Raw genomic sequence first — 22,877 nt, forward strand, 5'->3', positions numbered from 1 at the left:
TTATTTGCCCCTCCCACTTCCAATTTTCCACGCTTTTTCACCGAACCTTTGAAATACGTAAATTTTCACCAGGCCTGACGTGGTCGCAAAAATCTGTGAGTTTTTGAGCATGGGAAAGGCCTCAAAAAGGCGATTCATTTGCCGGAATAATAATAATAATAATAATGAAAATAACTAGCCCCGCGAGCGGATCTGAACGGGTTCGAGCCGATGCGCGCTCGTCGGCGTGTGCCACGCCTCCTCGCTCGCCTCGCCCACGAACCCGTTCATTCACCGCTCGCGGGGCTAGTTATTTTCAGCGGCGTCCCCACGCATGTCGGTCTGAGGAGCCATCGCGACGTGTGCATGTAATACTATCTGCTGCCACCAGGGGGTGCTGAAAGTTGAATATTTTTATATAGACATGTTCAGGACATGTCCTTGGTCTCACATATTAAGTTCTGTGCTTATCGGTAAATGTACAGCAAAGTTAGAGGGCACTTCCTGTTTAAAATGGCCGACTTCCTGTGGGTGAAAGTCGTGTCCGTAAAAGTGTTCAGGGAAGTTCACTTGCCTCACATTTCAATTTTCTTGCAGATCGGACAATGTTGGCCTTTAGCCACCAGGGGGCGCTGAAAGTTGAATATTTTCATATAAATGTCTTCAGGCCTGGCCTGTTATTAATCTGACCAAGTTTGGTTCCGATCGGACCTTTCGTTGTAAAGTTATAAGAGTTTCGTTCTTCACTCACTTTAGCGCCCCCTATCTCGTGCGCCATACGATATTTAAAAAATCCTTCCAATTGTTTCTGTTCCTCAACTGGTCCACAGTGACCTCCCCAAGTTTGAAGGTGATCGCTCAAAAACTGTAGGAGGAGATAGATTTTGTAGCGCTGGTGTAATTTTCGTATGTTTTCTGCCACCACCAGGAGGCGCTGTTTTCAAAATTGACCATTTCTTCATAGTCTTCTTCAGAAACCACCCATCATCACTCACGGCAAGTTTGGTTCCGATCGGACCTTTCGTTGTAAAGTTATAAGAGTTTCGTTCTCTGCGGCGAAAAACCTGAATTTTCGCCAACTTTAGCGCCCCCTATCTCGTGCGCCATACGATATTTAAAAAATCCTTCCAATTGTTTCTGTTCCTCAACTGGTCCACAGTGACCTCCCCAAGTTTGAAGGTGATCGCTCAAAAACTGTAGGAGGAGATAGATTTTGTAGCGCTGGTGTAATTTTCGTATGTTTTCTGCCACCACCAGGAGGCGCTGTTTTCAAAATGGACCATTTCTTCATAGTCTTCTTCAGACACCACCCATCATCACTCACATCAAGTTTGGTTCCGATCGGACCTTTCGTTGTAAAGTTATAAGAGTTTCGTTCTTCACTCACTTTAGCGCCCCCTATCTTGTGCGCCATGCGATATTTAAAAAATCCTTCCAATTGTTTCTGTTCCTCAACAGGTCCACAGTGACCTCCCCAAGTTTGAAGGTGATCGCTCAAAAACTGTAGGAGGAGATAGATTTTGTAGCGCTGGTGTATATTCGCCAAAAACGCCGCCGTTTTCGCGGTCAATCCAAAATGGCCACCACCAGGAGGCGCTGTTTTCAAAATGGACCATTTCTTCATAGTCTTCTTCAGAAACCACCGATCATCACTCACATCAAGTTTGGTTCCGATCGGACCTTTCGTTGTAAAGTTATAAGAGTTTCGTTCTCTGCGGCGAAAAACCTGAATTTTCGCCAACTTTAGCGCCCCCTATCTCGTGCGCCATACGATATTTAAAAAATCCTTCCAATTGTTTCTGTTCCTCAACTTGTCCACAGTGATCTCCCCAAGTTTGAAGGTGATCGCTCAAAGACTGTAGGAGGAGATAGATTTTGTAGCGATGGTGTAAATTCGCCAAAAACGCCGCCGTTTTCGCCTTCAATCCAAGATGGCGGCCTTCCCGTAGGATTCCCAGGACGCTTGTCATCGACTTTTATTTAAAGCTCAACCTAATGAACATGTGTACCGAGTTTCGTTCATTTACGTTAAACCCGACAGGAGATGACCTACTAGCACTTTTTTGCGTCACTTTTAAGCCCCTCCCACTTCCAATTTTCCACGCTTTTTCACCGAACCTTTGAAATACGTAAATTTTCACCAGGCCTGACGTGGTCGCAAAAATCTGTGAGTTTTTGGGCATGGGAAAGGCCTCAAAAAGGCAATTCATTTGGCGGAAGAATAATAATAATAAAAATAACTAGCCCCGCGAGCGGATCTGAACGGGTTCGAGCCGATGCGCGCTCGTCGGCGTGTGCCACGCCTCCTCGCTCGCCTCGCCCACGAACCCGTTCATTCACCGCTCGCGGGGCTAGTTATTTTCAGCGGCGTCCCCACGCATGTCGGTCTGAGGAGCCATCGCGACGTGTGCATGTAATACTATCTGCTGCCACCAGGGGGTGCTGAAAGTTGAATATAGACATGTTCAGGACAGGTCCCTGGTCTCACATATTAAGTTCTGTGCTTATCGGTAAATGTACAGCAAAGTTAGAGGGCACTTCCTGTTTAAAATGGCCGACTTCCTGTGGGTGAAAGTCGTGTCCGTAAACGTGTTCAGGGAAGTTCACTTGCCTCACATTTCAATTTTCTTGCAGATCGGACAATGTTGGCCTTTAGCCACCAGGGGGCGCTGAAAGTTGAATATTTTCATATAAATGTCTTCAGGCCTGGCCTGTTATCACTCACAGCAAGTTTGATTCAGATCGGACCTTTCGTTGTAAAGTTATAAGAGTTTCGTTCTTCACTCACTTTAGCGCCCCCTATCTCGTGCGCCATACGATATTTAAAAAATCCTTCCAATTGTTTCTGTTCCTCAACTGGTCCACAGTGACCTCCCCAAGTTTGAAGGTGATCGCTCAAAAACTGTAGGAGGAGATAGATTTTGTAGCGCTGGTGTAATTTTCGTATGTTTTCTGCCACCACCAGGAGGCGCTGTTTTCAAAATGGACCATTTCTTCATAGTCTTCTTCAGACACCACCCATCATCACTCACATCAAGTTTGGTTCCGATCGGACCTTTCGTTGTAAAGTTATAAGAGTTTCGTTCTTCACTCACTTTAGCGCCCCCTATCTCGTGCGCCATACGATATTTAAAAAATCCTTCCAATTGTTTCTGTTCCTCAACTGGTCCACAGTGACCTCCCCAAGTTTGAAGGTGATCGCTCAAAAACTGTAGGAGGAGATAGATTTTGTAGCGCTGGTGTAATTTTCGTATGTTTTCTGCCACCACCAGGAGGCGCTGTTTTCAAAATGGACCATTTCTTCATAGTCTTCTTCAGAAACCACCTATCATCACTCACAGCAAGTTTGGTTCCGATCGGACCTTTCGTTGTAAAGTTATAAGAGTTTCGTTCTCTGCGGTAAAAAACCTGAATTTTCGCCAACTTTAGCGCCCCCTATCTCGTGCGCCATACGATATTTAAAAAATCCTTCCAATTGTTTCTGTTCCTCAACTTGTCCACAATGACCTCCCCAAGTTTGAAGGTGATCGCTCAAAAACTGTAGGAGGAGATAGATTTTGTAGCGATGGTGTAAATTCGCCAAAAACGCCGCCGTTTTCGCCTTTAATCCAAGATGGCGGCCTTCACGTAGGATTTCCAGGACGCTTGTCATCGACTTTTATTTAAAGCTCAACCTAATGAACATGTGTACCGAGTTTCGTTCATTTTCGTTAAACCCGACAGGAGATGACCTACTAGCACTTTTTTGCGTCACTCTTTAGCCCCTCCCACTTCCAATTTTCCACGCTTTTTCCCCGAACCTTTGAAATACGTAAATTTTCACCAGGCCTGACGTGGTCGCAAAAATCTGTGAGTTTTTGGGCATGGGAAAGGCCTCAAAAAGGCGATTCATTTGGCGGAATAATAATAATAATAACTCTTACAGTTTCAATAGGGTTCTTGCACAGTCGTGCTCGAACCCTAAAAATAACTAGCCCCGCGAGCGGATCTGAACGGGTTCGAGCCGATGCGCGCTCGTCGGCGTGTGCCACGCCTCCTCGCTCGCCTCGCCCACGAACCCGTTCATTCACCGCTCGCGGGGCTAGTTATTTTCAGCGGCGTCCCCACGCATGTCGGTCTGAGGAGCCATCGCGACGTGTGCATGTAATACTATCTGCTGCCACCAGGGGGTGCTGAAAGTTGAATATTTTTATATAGACATGTTCAGGACAGGTCCCTGGTCTCACATATTAAGTTCTGTGCTTATCGGTAAATGTACAGCAAAGTTAGAGGGCACTTCCTGTTTAAAATGGCCGACTTCCTGTGGGTGAAAGTCGTGTCCGTAAAAGTGTTCAGGGAAGTTCACTTGCCTCACATTTCAATTTTCTTGCAGATCGGACAATGTTGGCCTTTAGCCACCAGGGGGCGCTGAAAGTTGAATATTTTCATATAAATGTCTTCAGGCCTGGCCTGTTATCACTCACAGCAAGTTTGATTCAGATCGGACCTTTCGTTGTAAAGTTATAAGAGTTTCGTTCTTCACTCACTTTAGCGCCCCCTATCTCGTGCGCCATACGATATTTAAAAAATCCTTCCAATTGTTTCTGTTCCTCAACTGGTCCACAGTGACCTCCCCAAGTTTGAAGGTGATCGCTCAAAAACTGTAGGAGGAGATAGATTTTGTAGCGCTGGTGTAATTTTCGTATGTTTTCTGCCACCACCAGGAGGCGCTGTTTTCAAAATTGACCATTTCTTCATAGTCTTCTTCAGACACCACCCATCATCACTCACATCAAGTTTGGTTCCGATCGGACCTTTCGTTGTAAAGTTATAAGAGTTTCGTTCTCTGCGGCGAAAAACCTGAATTTTCGCCAACTTTAGCGCCCCCTATCTCGTGCGCCATACGATATTTAAAAAATCCTTCCAATTGTTTCTGTTCCTCAACTTGTCCACAGTGACCTCCCCAAGTTTGAAGGTGATCGCTCAAAAACTGTAGGAGGAGATAGATTTTGTAGCGATGGTGTAAATTCGCCAAAAACGCCGCCGTTTTCGCCTTCAATCCAAAATGGCGGCCTTCACGTAGGATTCCCAGGACGCTTGTCATCGACTTTTATTTAAAGCTCAACCTAATGAACATGTGTACCGAGTTTCGTTCATTTTCGTTAAACCCGACAGGAGATGACCTACTAGCACTTTTTTGCGTCACTCTTTAGCCCCTCCCACTTCCAATTTTCCACGCTTTTTCCCCGAACCTTTGAAATACGTAAATTTTCACCAGGCCTGACGTGGTCGCAAAAATCTGTGAGTTTTTGGGCATGGGAAAGGCCTCAAAAAGGCGATTCATTTGCCGGAATAATAATAATAATAATAATAATAATAATAACTCTTTCAGTTTCAATAGGGTTCTTGCACAGTCGTGCTCGAACCCTAATAACTCTTACAGTTTCAATAGGTTTCTTGCACAGTCGTGCTCGAACCCTAATAATAATAACTCTTTCAGTTTCAATAGGGTTCTTGCACAGTCGTGCTCGAACCCTAAATATACGTGAGGCAAGAAGGTGCAGAAGGTTCTAACCTGGTATTTGATTCAATTACAAGCACTAAACATTAGCTCAAGGTGAGTATTACCTTATTTAACTTCAATGTACTTCGTGTTTATATCACAAACGCACATCAAAGAGTGTCTTCTCGCCGTTTCTCAGTTTCAGAAATCTACGTCCGATGAGATTCCATCAAACTGAATCCACCTCAAATTGAAATAATCTGTATTTTCTCCTCAGCTGGGATTGGCTCCAGGCCCCTACGTGACCATCACATGGACAGATAAAGTGGTAGTAAGTGTCTCTGCATTTGGAAAAAATCCAGTTTCCAAACAGAAAAATCCAGTAGGTCGAACAGAAACACACGTCCCACTCGTGTCTGTAGTCGTCGTCGCTTGTGATGAGTTCAAGGTCAAGGACACCAGCTGGTGAGAGGGTACAGCATGCAGTGGACAGTCCTGAACCTGCAGACGAGACGATAAATTAAATACGTCTAATCTGATAACCTGAGACGGTCTCTCTATATTTCACATCTCTTTCGTCAAACTTTAGGGTTTATTTGCGCTGTATTTGCGGTTAGCAAACACAATGTACCATTAGAACACTGGAAATGGGCCTCTATACACCTATGTACATATTCCATTAAAAACCAGACGTTTGCAGCTAGAATAGTCGTTTACCACATTAACAATGTATAGAGTGTGTTTCTGATTCATTTAACGTTATATTCATCTGTAAAAAAGTGATTTTCCTTCAAAAATAAGGATATTTCTAAGTGAGCCCAAACTTTTGAAGTGTATGCGATCAATAACAACAGATACGTTGTCGACTACACCTTTAAACGTCTAAGTACCAAGTCCTGTTTGATGCCAGTAAATAAAACTTAATTTAATGAGGAAAGAGCCTTTAAAAGTCTTTTTATGAAGGAGTTATGGCCAAGATTTTTTTTTAAATAATGTAGTAAATGACGTAATGAAGAACAGGAAAATGTTGCGCTACTTTCTTAAGGGGACGAAGTTGGCGTTCGTTACAGATGATCCACGACGACAAAAGAAGAGGAAGCTCCGGCGGTTAAATTTAGCTCAACATAAGCTCATAATGTGTCTGTTTCTACGAGTTTTTAACCGCGTGAACGGAGATTGTGTTCGAACCGACAACTACGTTTTTAAGGCGGACCAGAGTTCGCTTCTTTGGCGCGGATCGGAGTTCTGTTTTGCGCGTTCACACCTCCCACAAACGAACCGGACTCTCCGGGCAAACCGAACTAGGGTTCGATGTGTGAATGTCCAAATAGTTCATTCTGACACACATCACGAATATAGCTAATAGCTAATATCAATGTCAACAAAATGTGCCCGGAGAGAACCTGGAGAAAACCCGGAGAAAACCCGGAGAAAACCCGGAGAAAACCCGGAGAAAACCCGGAGAAAACCCAGTTCAGAGTTTCCACCAGTCGAAAGCTTTGTATATCAGAGAACTGATGGTGCAAAGTGGTGACAGCGCGGCGGATTAATGACAAGATTTACAGCAGCTGTTGATCGACATGACCTTGTTCGTTCATTTTGCGTTTGACTGTTTCAGCGACGACGCGACAAGATTTGCATCCCGTCTCTTAATCTGTTCACGATGTCGTTCCACAAATCACAGTTGTCACATTTCCTCGGGGGTAAAAAAAAAAAAAAAAAAACATATTATAAATAAACTGTGTAAAGAAACAAATGCAGCGCGACGCCGTGATGTGAACTCAAATATGTCGTTGTTAAGAGCTCACCGTGGAGCACTTTGTGGAGGTGACATGTTCTTACAGCGGAGGACGCTGAGACACAACTGCTCTGCTGCGTTTACATCACAGTGCTTTTTATCTCTGACTGAACAGGGAACAGGACGAACCGGAGGTGTCGCGTCCTCAGCTCGGATCATCGCACAAGTAAAAAAAAGCACAGGAGCGGCAGGTTCACAGCGGAGACGTCGAGTCAGTCATTTGTTATTTATTAATAATATATCTGTGAGGGATATACCATGTTTTGAAAACAATGGATATATAAATTCTTACATAAATTCTGCTAGAATAAGAAAACTTGGCTATATCGCCGAGCTAATAACAAAAAACGAGCGTCGGAGTCAACGCTAACGCACGTTAGCGCGTGACGATTTTCCGGTCCACGACTGACCGGAGAAAGACGCACATGACGTCATGCTTACGTCACTACCGATTGTTAAAATTTTAGAGTCTTTAAAGTAACTCTAAACTTTAAAAACGCTAATGGCGCTAACGGAGCTAACACAGCTAACCGGCAAACGGTGCCTGGACTCCGGTGCCGCGGCACGTAAATATGGCGTCACGCGGGTCTTTTTCCGGTCATTCGCATCATGCGTTAACCTGCGTTAACCTGCTTTAACGTGCGTTAACGTGCGTTAACCTGCGTTAACGTGCATTAACCTGCGTTAACCTGCGTTAACGTGCATTAACCTGCGTTAACGCGCTAACGTGCCCAGCACGACAAATAACAGCTATTTAATCCACACAGGACTGAGGCAGAAAAGGCTCCACTGTATGTTTCTGCAAAGCTGTCAATCAAAAAAACTGGCTCCGCCTTTCAGACAGTTCCTCCAATTATCACGCAGCCCACTGCACCATCGACTCCCAGAGAAGCTGAGCTTCCCTGGAGGTAACGTTTTTGACGCATTTGTCCATGTGTCGTCCCATAGAGCACAGCTTAAGCTGAGCTTAATGCAGAGCTTAATGCTACGGGAATATGAAAAAACCCACGTAAGACGTAATCCGTCACCCACGATAAACAGCTTTAGATGTTTCCCCGCTCCAACACACCTGATTCAAACGGTCAGTTGGCCGAAGTGACGGACTCACCTGGAGGGGTCGTCCTCTTTCGAGAGCCTCCCTTTCACCTCGATGCTGTTCATCTTGTTCTCGAACATCCCGTAGCTCAGCGTCACCTGGCGCGGGATGCTCCTGTGGTTCACCAGCAGCAGGTTCTCCAGGTGAGAGTGGAACAGCGGGCAGTGCACCATGGAGACGCCCAGTCGCTTCTCCACGATGAAGCCCACCGTGCAGTCGTCGGGGAGGCGGATGGTCGCGGACGTCTGCTCGAACCGCGGGCCACTGAAACACACACAGAATTGAAGTCAGAACTCTGAGAATAAAGTTTAATAAAGTATTCAAAAATACAGTACCTGGCCCACGGAGCCATCTTTTCTGCCAGTGAGCGACTGAGACAGAAACCTGCTCCGCCTGTGGCAAACCAGAACCGCACCTCCCTCTGAAAACACACACATTAACAATTACTTCACCTTATCCAGCAACATTTTAGTGCCACGCATCAACCGACCGCCAACTCTTCCACCTGTACACTACATCGCCACTATTGGGAGGACGGTACTTTTTCCATTCCACTATACGTGAAAGATTCAACAAAGTGTGCTGCTAATTCTAAAAGTCAGAATTCTGAAAATAAAGTCAGAATTCTGAGTTTTACAGTCAGAAAGTCAGAATTCTGAGATTTACAGTCAGAAAGTCAGAATTCTGAGATTTACAGTCAGAAAGTCAGAATTCTGAGTTTAAAGTCAGAATTCTGAGTTTAAAGTCTGAGTTTTGGGAATAAAGTCTTAAAGACTTTAAACTCAGAAAGCCAGAATTCTGAGTTTGAAGTCAGAATTCTTTAAAGTCAGAATTCTGAGTTTTAAAGTCAGAATTCTGAGAATAAAGTCTAAGTCAGAATTCTGAGAATAAAGTCAGAATTCTGAGAATAAAGTCAGAATTCTTTAAAGTCAGAATTCTTTAAAGTCAGAATTCTGAGTTTAAAGTCAGAATTCTTTAAAGTCAGAATTCTTTAAAGTCAGAATTCTGAGTTTTAAAGTCAGAATTCTGAGAATAAAGTCTAAGTCAGAATTCTGAGAATAAAGTCAGAATTCTGAGAATAAAGTCAGAATTCTTTAAAGTCAGAATTCTGAATTTAAAGTCAGAATTCTTTAAAGTCAGAATTCTTTAAAGTCAGAATTCTGAGTTTAAAGTCAGAATTCTAAGAATAAGGTCTGAGTTTTAAATCAGAATTCTTTAAAGTCAGAATTCCGAGAATAAAGTCAGAATTCTTTAAAGTCAGAATTCCGAGAATAAAGTCAGAATTCTGAGCTTAAAGTCAGAATTCATATGTATTTCCTGTATGGCCCTAATCCTCTTCCGTAGATCTGTGATAAATCACATCGTCCTTTTATATTCATGTATCGTTTTTATTTATCCGCCGCAGAACAAACTGCTGTCTGTGACTGTTTTTTAAAAGAGGTCACGTGTTCTTCTCTGGTGTTCAGTGTTTCGTGTGAGAGCAGCACAGCAGTCAGAAGAGGATAAGAAGTGTAATTACACAACAAATCACTGTGTTCCCTCCCATTATTTTCACCTCATTTATGGCTTTTCCTTCAGTCTCGTCAAATATTTCCTTACACTTCCTTCCATTTATTTTCCCCATTTCCTTCCCCACGAGCAGCCTTTTCCATTCCATTCCTTTGCTTTTCCCTGATCGTCATCCTCCGGTATCTTTCTATCACTTTTCAAATATTTACACTTATTTTGGCTTTTCTGTTGATTCTTCCTTATATTTCTGTTCCTTCCCAATATTATCATTTCAGCCTCTTCTCTTTCCCCATTTCCTGCTCTATTGTTTCCTTTGCATCCATTAACCATTTCCATTCCTCGAGATCTTTTTTTTCCCGACAGTTTTTCGCGTCCCCCCCCTTTGTTTTAAACGCCATTGCTATTCTCTAATTTCCTCTCCTTTCTTTTGAATTCTTTTTTTTCCTCCTCTGCGCCTGACAATAGCGACAGGAAATCAAAGAAGATACGGACGGAGAGGAAACTTCCTCTTCCCTCCGTCGCTCCCGTTCGACCTCGAACGTAAATGTTGAATGGAGAGAGAGAGAGCGATGGCGAGCAAAGATAAATAAAGATCTATTTTTCAGTGTAAATGGGTGCAATCAGGGCAGAGAATGTGAGATGAAGAGAGTCATTTACTTCAAGGAACGGGAGGGGGGGAAGATTGAAAGGGTGACACACTTTTCAAAGAGCTCGGTGGAATCACGATGCACTTTGAATAAGTAGGCGCATTAATCCTACGGCAAAGCACGGGAGCCAAATTACTCTCCAAAAACAATCCACCAGTTTGACTATCCACCAGTTGGACTATCCTACTTCCTTGTGTGCGTGTGTGTGTGTGTGTGTTACGGATACTAATCAGCCATTGATCCCACTGAGGTCGGAAAAATCCTTCCCCATCGGAAAACAAAACCCATCCATTCATAACTACATCCTTCCCTCCCTTCCATTACTTCCGCACGTTTTGAGGAAAAAAAAACATTTCTGCATTTTAACCTGGCCCCGGCTGCATTTTTGGCAGAAAACCAATAGGAAGAGAGAGACCTCGGCGTCAGTTCATTAAGATCAGCGAAGCATCGACGAGGAAAAAAAGGGGAAAAAAAGTGGGGGAGGGAAGATGGAGTGGTGAGACGGGGAAAAGGATAGAAATTGGCGAGAGCAAAATATAAACAGCAATATAAATGGAGGATACGAAGCGTCATACATCGTTAGAACTCCCAGCAGAGGTGAACACTGCAGAGCTTTTCAGACGCGGGGGAATCGTTCCGTTAAGCAGGTCTGCAATTAAACCTGGGGGGTAGGCAAGATTTTTTGATTTCTTTTGATTATTGATGAATGATTCCATAATTACCTTTCAGCGTGATGATGGAAATCAAAAGATCTGTGGTCTCTGTGGAGGGTGGGGGGGGTGGAACTGCCTCGTATTCGCTGTTTCAGTTTAAGAAACTTGGCTAACTTCATTATAATGATTTTAAGACACTTTCTTGGTTCAAATAGGCTTTATTTATTCGTGGTAACACTTTAAATCAGGGAACACATATTCACCATTAACTCGGTGCTTACTAACATATGTAAGTAGCATATTAGCCCTTTATTAGCAATCATTAAGCACATATTAACACCTTATTCTACCTTAATTATGACATAAATTAAGATTTTTCCTACATAAGGTGTCAATACGTGCTAATAAAGGGCTAGTATGCTACTGCTGCTATACGCATCGTAGTAAGCACCTAGTTAATAGCGAATATGTGTTCCCGGCAGATAATGGTGTTAGCGTTAGCGCACGGCGCGCTTCCATGACGCGACTGACCGGAAAAAGACACGCGTGACGTCAGTCGTCACGGAAATGTGACATGCTAACCGCCGTTAATACGTTAACATGCCCAGCACTAAAAGTAACATTTTGTTCTAGTTTTCGTCTCAATGTCCAAAATCGGAAACTATGTGCAAGCGTTTTTTCCGACTTTCTACGCTCTGGTGACAAAGACGCTCTTTAGCCGGCTTCCTGCGAGTGAAATTACCGTAATAACCACACGTTGGCTTTGACGTGCAACTTCTCGTGTTGTCTGTGATACGCTCGGTGTTAGAGGGTTAATACTCCACCTACTGGTGGGGCAGAGGTTCAGTTCGCGGAAGTATACCAGGGCCTTTAAACTGCAAAACAACCCAAAAAAATACAAAAATAGAGCCCAATAGTGTGGTATACAATAAATCACTTTTCAGTATAGGCCTTTAAAAGATGGAGAGATTGACATCTGTTGTGTATGAAGCACGTACATCTGCCTATGCTAGTCCGGTGGGAGGGACTCAGAACAGACAGTCTCCATCTTGAAACAATGGAATTTAATGGCCTGGAGATAAGACTGAACAATCTTGCCTGCTACAGATATAATCTAACCCCAGTGTGCATGTGTTTGGGCTGTGGGAGGAAGCCAGAGTAACAGAAAATCAATGGATCCAGAGAGAGAGTGTGTGTGTGAGAGAGCAGCTTCTTTTGTCTGATAAAAAAAAGTACATTCAACTATGTTTTTTTTTTAAAGTATTTCTTTTAAGAAGAAAAGGTGCAAAGGACAGTGGTTTGGTTGAAGAGGATATTAAATCCCTGCAGCACAACAGTGGACAAGAGTCTCGGGAGGGAAAAGAGGATTAAAAAAACAGGACCGGATTCACGTGAATCGGTGAGTGAGTGACAGCAATTGGGATAAAAAACAAAAAGGTTATCAGTGAAAAGAGAGAGGAAGGAATGAAGGAAGGAAGTCACGGTGGAGAATCTCAGACGACAGCACAGCTAGAAATAAAATTAATCTGCAGAGTCACATCCAAGACAGTAATGTATCTCAGAGGGGTCACCCTGCCTTAAGGAGTTATCGGCACACATAAATTAAATTCGGCCTGGGGTTTCAGGGGAGTTATGGAGTGTTGAGCTGCTTCATTGGAAACTGTTGAAAATCATCACAAGACAGAGGCGACGGCAACATTGCGCGAGTAAAGCGAGGCATCCGCAAACAGGTTGCAGAATGACTGAAAAGTCAACGTTAGCGCATGACACGTTTCCGTGATGACTAAGCGTTAAAAGACGCGTGTGACGTTATGTTTACGTGACTCCCGATTGTTGAAATGAGTCTCTAACGTAACGCTAAACTTTAAAAACAGAGGCACACATACCTTTGGTCGACATAGTATAGTATGTCGTTTTTGTCCAATTTTGGACCAAAAACATTTTTTCAAAAAATTTTGGACGACATCGTATTTTATGTAGTTTTTGTCAAATTTTGCACCAAAAACTTTGTTTCTAAATGTTTTGGACGACACAGTATAGTATGACGTTATTTTCAAATTTTGTTCCAAAAAAAAATGTGCAAAAAATTTTGGACGACATCGTATAGTATGTCATTTTTGTAAAATTTTGCACCAAAAACTTTGTTTCAAAAAATTTTGGACGACATCGTATAGTATGTCATACGTCGTTAACCGCCGTTAGCGCGTTAACATGCCCAAGTTTCACAAGTGAATGCTACTGCTCCAAAACCTGGTCTGTCAACAGTTTGAAACGATAAATGTTACTTGTCGTCGCCCCCCTGCACTGCTGCTGTATACACACAAATGCTCCCTCGGTTTTCAGAAGGACGCATAAATGTAAATATAAAGTTATGTAATTTCCATTTATGCATACCAAACAGGCGGAACCACAACAAAAAGCCAGTACTGATGCTTTAAATTGGTACAGCACAGCTGACATGATTGTTGCCGTGGTTACCGGGGCATTTTACACAAGATCAAGAAGTCTGTCGGTAAGTGGCGTGACACTTTGCGAGATATGTTCTAAGTCAGCCATGTCCGAAATCCGGCCCTCAGCTTTTGTCAGATTTTATACGGCTCGCAGCGTCGGGTTTTATAATGTATTATTTATGGCCAGGGACGGAAAAGCGTCCTCATGTCTCGACCCCATTAGCTCAGCATGGTAACGAGGTGCGCTTTGAAACCAGAGTTCTTGGTTAGTATGATATCTGACTCCAGATGTGGAAAAAAAGGCAGAATTGTTTCATTTGTTCACATTTTGTGGACATTACACCACAAGTAAACCGCAACTTTAAAATGACGGAACTCTGAATAAGGTGATAATATGGGACCTGTACATGAAAACACCAAGGTACGGTACCGTTGCATTGCCCGCCAGGAGTTCGTGAGCAGTGATGGGCTTGTCCAGGCTCGGTTTGCCCACGTAGATGTCGCTCTGTTGGGGGAAGGCTGAGAGCAGAGAGAGCAGGGCTCCCGGGTTCACGTAGTTATCGTCGTCCACGTGACAAAACCACCTGAAGAGCAACGGAAAACAGAGCACAGGAGCGGCACAAATTAGATATAAAGCCATTAATAATAACTGCGGTAAAGCTGCTATTAAATAGCTCATTTTAAAAAATAACAACGAAATCTCCCGGTTTAGAAACGTCTTCCGACGACGGACGGACCTTAAACTCTCACCTTTTGTCTGAGGCCATGAAGCCGTCGTACTCGGCCGACATCTTGCAAGACAGAGCCTGCTGGCTGTGATCCGACTGGCAGCCTGTGACCACCATGTTGTAACCTGGACCGAGAGACAGAAGGGGGCGCGTTTGATTCATGCAACTGGATGTCCTGGGTGTTTTTCCACATGATTATACAACAGATATTGGTCGTTAAGTAATGCAATTCAAACCAAAATAATATGTTATTTACATGTAATATAAGTTTAGTATAAGAAAATGTAGATGTAATTGCTTTAGCAATAGCTACAAAGTTAGCCAGAAAACTCACAGGGTTAGCATTAGCTTAATTAGCCAACCATCTAGAGCTGAAACAATTATTAATTATTAATAGATTATTCAATTAATGAAAATAATCGTCAGTTGCAGCTCTACAATTCAAACCAAATAATACGCTTATTTACAGTAGTATCATGTAATGCTTTAGCAATAGCTACCGGAAAACTCACAGGGTTAGCATTAGCTTATTTAGCCAGCCCTCTACGAATAAAATAAGATGAATTATTTCAGCATACCTTCTGAACTCAGGTCAGCGTCCTCCATGTCTGTGAAAATGAATGTCTGGATAAATAAAAAAAAAATAACAACAAATTAACAAATGAATTTAAACACAGCAGCTTCGTTCAGGACATAATGTGCATCTTTTCTACATCTGCAACAGAGCATCTTCATCACTGAGCTAATACACACACACACACACACGTAATCAATATAGTTTTAAATAGAGCAAACTCGATGTGACAACAACAAGGCTCCCCTGTGTGAGCTAAAGCTATGAGTCACAGCACACACACACACACACACACACACTAAACCCCGTACTTCTAACTTTGTGAGGACGCTCATTGTCTCCAAATCCCATCACTGTAAATTCAACTTACGTCTCAGCGGGACATAATAACACAAACATGTCCACACGTCCCCCAGAATGTCCTTAGTCTGTCCTCACCAAAACTGTACAGCATTCTTAGCGATAGATAGATTTTAAGACTTTAAGCTAACACATAGATAACGTTAAGCTAACACATAGATAACTTCAAGCTAACACAGATACGATAGATAGATAGATAGATAGATAGATAGATAGATAGATAGATAGATAGATAGATAGATAGATAGATAGATAGATAGATAGATAGATAGATAGATAGATAGATAGATAGATAGATAGATAGATAGATAGATGACTTTAAGCTAGTAGATAGATAGATAACTTCAAGCTAATAGATAGATAACTTTAAGCTAACAGATAGATAACTTTAAGCTAACAGCAGATAGATAGATAGATAGATAGATAGATAGATAGATAGATAGATAGATAGATAGATAGATAGATAGATAGATAGATAGATAGATAGATAGATAGATAGATAGATAGATAGATAGATAGATAGATAGATAGATAGATAGATAGATAGATAGATAGATAGATAGATAGATAGATAGATAGAAGGACGGACGGACGGACGGACGGACAGACAGACAGACAGACAGACAGATAGACAGACAGACAGATAGATAGATTGATAGACAGACAGACAGACAGATAGACAGACAGACAGATAACTTTAAGCTAACAGATAGATAACTTCAAGCTAACACAGATACGATAGATAGATAGATAGATAGATAGATAGATAGATAGATAGATAGATAGATAGATAGATAGATAGATAGATAGATAGATAGATAGATAGATAGATAGATAGATAGATAGATAGATAGATAGATAGATAGATAGATAGATAGATAGATAGATAGATGACTTTAAGCTAGTAGATAGATAACTTCAAGCTAATAGATAGATAACTTTAAGCTAACAGATAGATAACTTTAAGCTAACAGCAGATAGATAGATAGATAGATAGATAGATAGATAGATAGATAGATAGATAGATAGATAGATAGATAGATAGATAGATAGATAGATAGATAGATAGATAGATAGATAGATAGATAGATAGATAGTGTAACGCTGACCTCTGGTGGACTTAAATTGTATTTGCTCACTCATTTGAACTGAGTCAACTGTAGGTTTATAAAGAGAGAGCGAAAGTGTGTGTTATATGAAAACTTTGAATAAAAATAAAAATTTAGTTTGACGACACAAGCGGCAAAGATGGATAAAGACTTGACGGAGAAAATAGTTTGGTGGGTGCACACATTCTATCCCATAATATTAGGCCACTGTGATGTTTAAACATGTGGGGCGGTGGCGTCAAAAATGTACTGTGGCAACAACAAACAACAACAAAAACCTTAAAAAGTAGTGCTCTACTGCACTGTTGAAAAGAAACACTGCATAGAGTCAAGCGCAGTTTTTTACTGTACCAGCCCCATTTCATCGATCAATACTCTTTCAACCTCTCTCTCTCTCGCTCTCTCTCTTGCAGTGACATAAAAACAACCTCTAAATCTCCACTTCTGTCATTTTAATACCAATCAAACGCCTCCGCCTCTCCCTCGCTTGTTGCTCTGGAGGCCCCTCATTTTTCATTCCCCCCGGGTGAGGCAGGGAGGAGCACGGATCAATCGGCCTCACCCCCACCATCACATCCGTGAGCTTTTCTACCCCCAGAATACTCCACAATAAAACTCCTCCGGTCGTAAGTCAAACCAAACCACCCGCCGTAAAAATCGGTCTAAACTGGACTCACAAACCAAAAAAGGTGGACTGTCACGAGCAGCGGTTACTAGGCAGCGGTTAGAGAGCGTGATTTACAGAGATCACACAGGAATACATCAATCCAGCCTTGTTTTTCCACAACATTAAAGGCCCAGTAAGTAAGATTTGTTCTGCCCCATAGCACAAAATGATTGGTGTACATCTTAGATGTAGTTTTTTGATGTTTACGTCAGTGGTTTCTTGGCCGCGTAATGGGACTCGAGCTTTCAAATCAGGAACTTGGCCCTAAACTGTGTTTCTGCGGGGAAATTCAGAGGCATCTCGAGAGGGAGAGTAGCTCATTTATGCAGATATTCATCTTTTTAAGCTGTATAGTGCATCACTTTTGAATATGAAATGTGTGGTTAGGATCAAACTGTTGTGAAATGAGTTCACACAATCAGCTCCACATGACTGCGTTTCCCAGCAGGGCAGCGTTTTTGTGTGTTTGTGTCTGCGGCGTCGCAAGATGCACACAAAAAAACAGCTTCACACCAGCAGCACCGTGCCCCCGTTCAGCAAGTGGATTCTACTGCTAAAAATAAACCTGGATGTTAAGCAGACATTTTATGGAGCATTTATGGACATTTATATTTTTTTCATAATGTTGGTAAAAAGGACTCGTAAAGAAGAAAATCAATACCACTAACATGTGCGCCGTCAGGTTGGTGCTTGGTGTCAACGTGAGATCTTCAAGGGTCACTGCACTCGAGTGCCGGGCAAATGGATAAAATATTACATTCATTTTATATGTTGTAGAAGTTATTTAGCATTTGTGGTGTGGGTAAGCAGAGTTTTTGTTTAAAGGGTTATATCTGGGCTTACAATATGGGTCCCAAGCGGGTTTGTCCATGGTTTGCACGGTGGGACCTGCATAATTTTCCCACTTCAAGTCCATGGCCACGTAGTAGTACCCTTTCCGGGCTACCTGGGTAACTAATGGCCCTTTTCCACTATGGGGCAAATTCGCCTCTTAAACTCGAAGTCCCCCAAATTGGGGGATCCTGAGAGATTCTTCGTAAAGAATTCGTTAAAAACAATGCGTGAAAAATTAAACGAGAATATATTGACGCTTGGCATCAACTTAAACAGCAGAATCTGGGCTATAAGGCTGTATAAACCAATTTTAAATGTGACAAACACAGCTCAAATAACAACTAAATTGCGTATTACATATCAAACTTCGTACGGAACCGCTGTGTCAACCCACTCGCCGCATTTCTGGATCTAGCGCTACGACACTTTGTCCAAAAAACGCTCCATAAGGCTTAAATGAAAGCTGTTTCTGGCGGTATACGTCAAAGCAGTCTATGAAAAAGCATTACGGGGATAGAAGCCAAAGAATAAAGACAATAAGATATCGGTTCGCCGAACGACAACTGTATAATTAATCTTACCTTTGATATTTATCCGTGAAGTCAGGCGGACTTTCTGTGTTACACTCAAAACATTACAGGGCGTTCTGCTGCTTCTCATTGGCTAACAAAGCTGTCAATCAAAATTTCGAAACGACAGCGTCCTTCTATTGGCTGTAAGGCAGTCAATGAGCTGTCAATCATTCATAATATGAATCATAATATGAATGATTGACAGCTCTTTGTTGGCCTGTATCTGATGGGTCTATAATAAAGACCCATCAGATGCAGCCCAACAAAGAGAGACACGGCTCAATAGCGCCATCTAGTGTTCGTTTTTGGAATGGAAAATACATAGAATTCTTAATACAAAGCCATACTTTTTTTATTGAACACTAATAATAGTGATATAAAAGTGAAAAAAAAGTGTAGTTTAATACATGAAAAAAATACTAAAACCTCTCTAATTTTGTTCTGCTTCACTCGATCAAAGTCAAACTTGGCAGGGACGATGTTCACATGTTGATATTATGTGATATATTATTATATCATATATTATTATGCAGGTTTCAGCCCATGGAAGAAATAATTTGATATTCGGTGGTGATGTGAATACAAAGAAACTCGCCCCCCCCCCGAGTGCTTCTTTAGTAATGACTTTTCACCTTGTGAGATGGGTGATTGTGTATGAATGTGTGTGTGTGCTCGTTCATGGCGCTCTTCACTTCCTGTTCTGTGACCTGCTTCCTTTTCAGTATTGTTAACAGTGTTGCCTCACAGTGACTGCTTCCCCTCAGTGCAGACAACCTGCCTGCACAGCTTCCTGTGTGTGTGTGTGTGTGTGTGTGTGTGTGTGTGTGTGTGTGTGTGTGTGTGTGTGTGTGTGTGTGTGTGTGTGTGTGTGTGTGTGTGTGTGTGTGTGTGTGTGTGTGTGTGTGTGTGTTTTTGTCACCAAACCTCATTGCTAAAGAAATGATTACATAGCATTTACAGTTTTAACTGGTAATCAAGGTCACCAATGTGTGCTAAACAGTGTGATTTCTGCTCAGAGGGTTTGGGAAAATCAAGGTGATTTAAAAATGAAATTAGAGCGAGGCCGATGAATGTTTAGCGTTTAAATCGTGAGCTTTCAGAATCGTGAAATGAGCTGAAATCTAAAAGTCTCGTGTGTCACTTTTGAAATACGAAAGAGGAAGAGAGTGTCAGCATCCATCAATATCTTCCTCTTTCACCCCCTCGTGCTTCTCATTTAAAATATCATCGAACGGCGACAGAAGCTGCAACGTGAGAAACATCCTCTCAACATCACAGTGTCTTATCGTTAACCAGAAGAAAGTCCTTTTATAGACATGTTTAAGGTAATTTTTTTACCTCCAAAGTTGAGTCATTTGAACCTAAGCCTGTATTGATATGCATATCGAAACCGAAAAATCGCGACCGCCCACCGCTTCACTGCAAGTGTTTTTCAAAAAAAACTTCCCAAAGAATCGTGAAAACTTTTATAATTTAGAGTTATTTTGTGGTTTATGGCACAGACAGCAAGAGAAATGTTGTTTTGTTTTGTATGGTGGCCCTGAGGTGCAAAACAAACAACATCAAAAAACACAAACGCAAAACACAAAAACCTAAATTTGAGTTAATGTTTTCGTGTTTTCTGCTTTTGTGTTTGCGTTGTGTGATTTGTGTTTCCGTTTTGAGTTAATGTTTTTGTGTTTTGGGATTTGCGTTTTTTTGTTTTTTGATTTGCGTTTGTAATTTGCGTTTGTGTTTTGCACCTCAGGGCCACCGTAGTGTTGACACTTTTTTGTCATGTAATCTAGTGTTTGTTTTCAACATCTCTCATTTTTTTCTTCCACCCCCGAATTCAAATAAATAAATCGAACCCTGTATCGAAAAATCGTGATAACGATCCGAATGTGCCATATGTAAGAATGTGGTCAAAAACGGTTACTACATTCAAATTCAAAATACCGAGGTCTTTTAGGTTTCGTTTTCTGACGTAAACTGGCAACCCGTGGTTGCTCGGCAGCTGAGACTCTACTGACTGCAATGATTGGTAGACGGCGGTAGGTGGCGCCACATGACGCCAAAACATGATTTCAAAACATAAACATGATTTGCAGTCTGCAAAATATTTCTTTTAATGCAAATATTTTGTCTGTACTGTTGTTGTTGGTGAGTTCAGTTTGTTATATGAACATTATTCCTGAGTCTCTGTGACATATTAGGAGGATTTTATGGCCAGTTTATTACATAATGCACCTTTAAAAATACAGATCTGGATCCAATGTAATAAATTGATTCATTTAACTACTACTTCCCTTTATCCCTTTTACTTTAACTTTTACTCCTAGTGGAGTTTTGCTCTCGTAAATGTTGGACACAACAGAAACTCACGTGCGCCTTGGTTCTGGAGATCCACGTCTCCAAAAGGAGCGCAAGACGCGTCTTGTGGAACCTGCCCGTGGTCTTCACCGCGATGAAGATCTCCTCCTGTCTCAGTCTGGGCTGAGTGATCACCGGTGCGTCCTCAGTGGTCAGGTGTCCATCACCGGTGCTGCTGCTGCTGCTGCTGCTGCTGCGTGTGGCCGGGGACGGAGTGTCCTGGATGGGTGAGCGTGGATCGTGGAGCGCGCTGAGTTTGGGTGGGTTGCTGGTGTGTAATTGAAAATCCACGTAGAGGATGATGAAGAAGGTGAAGATTAAGACAAGCAGCCTGCGGCGAATCCATCTCCTCTGCATTTTAAACTTATTTTAGAACTCAACAAAGTGTGAGTTCACTCATGTTCTGGGTCTGATGTCGTCTCCACATCACCCACCTTCCTTCTTTTGACGCGCGTCACAGTCAGTTTCCCTCATTAAACCCGAAACGTGGTTCGCATTTTAAATGGAAGATAAAAATGAAATCAAATTTTAATCATAAAGATGATTCATTGTTTTTTTAAAAAGTTTAAATTATTAGCGGCATGGCGCGACTGATTCCCCCCTCATTTGCTGCGTAAAAGCCGCTGTCACCAGGATGTGAGAGGCGTAAGATCTGCCCCACTGTGGTTGTCACTGATGTCGAGGATCAGCAGTCATGGTGCTTCCTGATTTCAAAATAAACTAAAAGTTGCTTTAACTGTACTTCCGCTTATGGACTGCTTTTATTTATTTATTTATTTATTTATTTATTTATTTATTTATTTATTTATTTATTTATTTATTTATTAATAATTTGGCAAAATATGATGTTATGGTTCCACATCATTCCATACAGTACAAAATGTGTATTTATACTGAATTTGACTATGTATAATAGTGAAATTAGAGTGAAATAATAGTGAAAATTTTAATATAATATATAATCACTAAGTATCATGAATATATAATAATAGTTTCACAGTATTTTCATGCTGTATTTATTCTTGAAAATGTTCTTGTATATGTATATATATACATATATGTACATATATATGACAAACTGACATATGTATAATGATATAAAATACAATACACATTTGGACATTGGTATATTAATTTATCATAATATACATTTAAATACAAATTATTTGAATATGTGATTGAATAAATTAGACAAGAGAGAAAAGTAAATAAACCCCTGATTATTCCAGGCAGAAGCCGAAAAAACATGTAACATAACTGTTTGTGTCTGCCTCAAACCGCAGCCAAAGGCTCCGCCTTCTTCCTTCCTCCTTAAAACTCAGAGTCACAGTTACACCACTTAAGTTGCTCTACTGTATGCTTCACAGGGAACTTTCAAGAATTTATACAATAAAGTTTGCCAGAAAATCGAACTACATTTGTAATTGACACGCATGATACGATACGCTAATTGGCTCTCGTAACGTGTCATAATTGGGAATTTTGTCATCTTTCGTCGTCTTTAAAAAGTGGGTCCACCTTAAAAAGTTTGGAAAACACTGATTTAGATCCGTTTATGATCCATCTTTGAATATGCATGCTGTTGCAAAATGATCTCTGCCTATACATGTGGTTTTTGCGTGGCTAGCATTCATCGTGCGTTCATGACGCGTTTCCATGACGACTGACTGGAAAAAGACGCGCGTGAAGTCATGTTTACATGACTCCCGATTGTTAAAATGAGTCTCTAAAGTAACGCTAGGCTAATCTATGCTAAACGCTAAATGCTAAATGCTAAACAGAGGCATACATACGCAGTACACAGGTACACTGGTTATTTGTCACGCTGCTCTTTTCGTTTGATAAACAGACCGCTCCAGTTCGACTGTAGGCGCGCTAACGGCGCTAAAGGAGCTAACGCAGCTAGCGGAGCTAACTGGTATACGGTGGCTGACGTCACTCTCGTCTTTTTCCAGTCTGTCGTCAGGGAAACGCACCATTGCGTTAACGTGCGTTAACATCGACGCTGTCGACGCACGTTAACCGCCGTTAACGCACAATCTTTGCGATCTGTTTGTTTACTGCAGA

The 22,877-nt window shown here is 41.7% G+C and overlaps 1 protein-coding gene across 1 annotated transcript; it reads right to left on the reverse strand.

Moving 5' to 3' along the window:
- Positions 1-5,910: 5,910 nt before the first annotated feature.
- On the reverse strand, positions 5,911-21,167 carry mfng (MFNG O-fucosylpeptide 3-beta-N-acetylglucosaminyltransferase; the record flags this gene model as incomplete). The annotated part of the gene is made up of 7 exons (XM_083906296.1): positions 5,911-5,962; positions 8,368-8,619; positions 8,691-8,776; positions 14,045-14,198; positions 14,365-14,467; positions 14,921-14,966; positions 20,823-21,167. The coding sequence occupies 7 exons, from the start codon at positions 21,165-21,167 to the stop codon at positions 5,911-5,913; spliced, it is 1,038 nt and encodes a 345-aa protein (XP_083762422.1).
- Positions 21,168-22,877: the final 1,710 nt, after the last annotated feature.

Source organism: Microchirus variegatus, assembly GCF_963457635.1.
Source record: "Microchirus variegatus genome assembly, chromosome: 19".
Lineage (NCBI taxonomy): Eukaryota > Metazoa > Chordata > Actinopteri > Pleuronectiformes > Soleidae > Microchirus > Microchirus variegatus.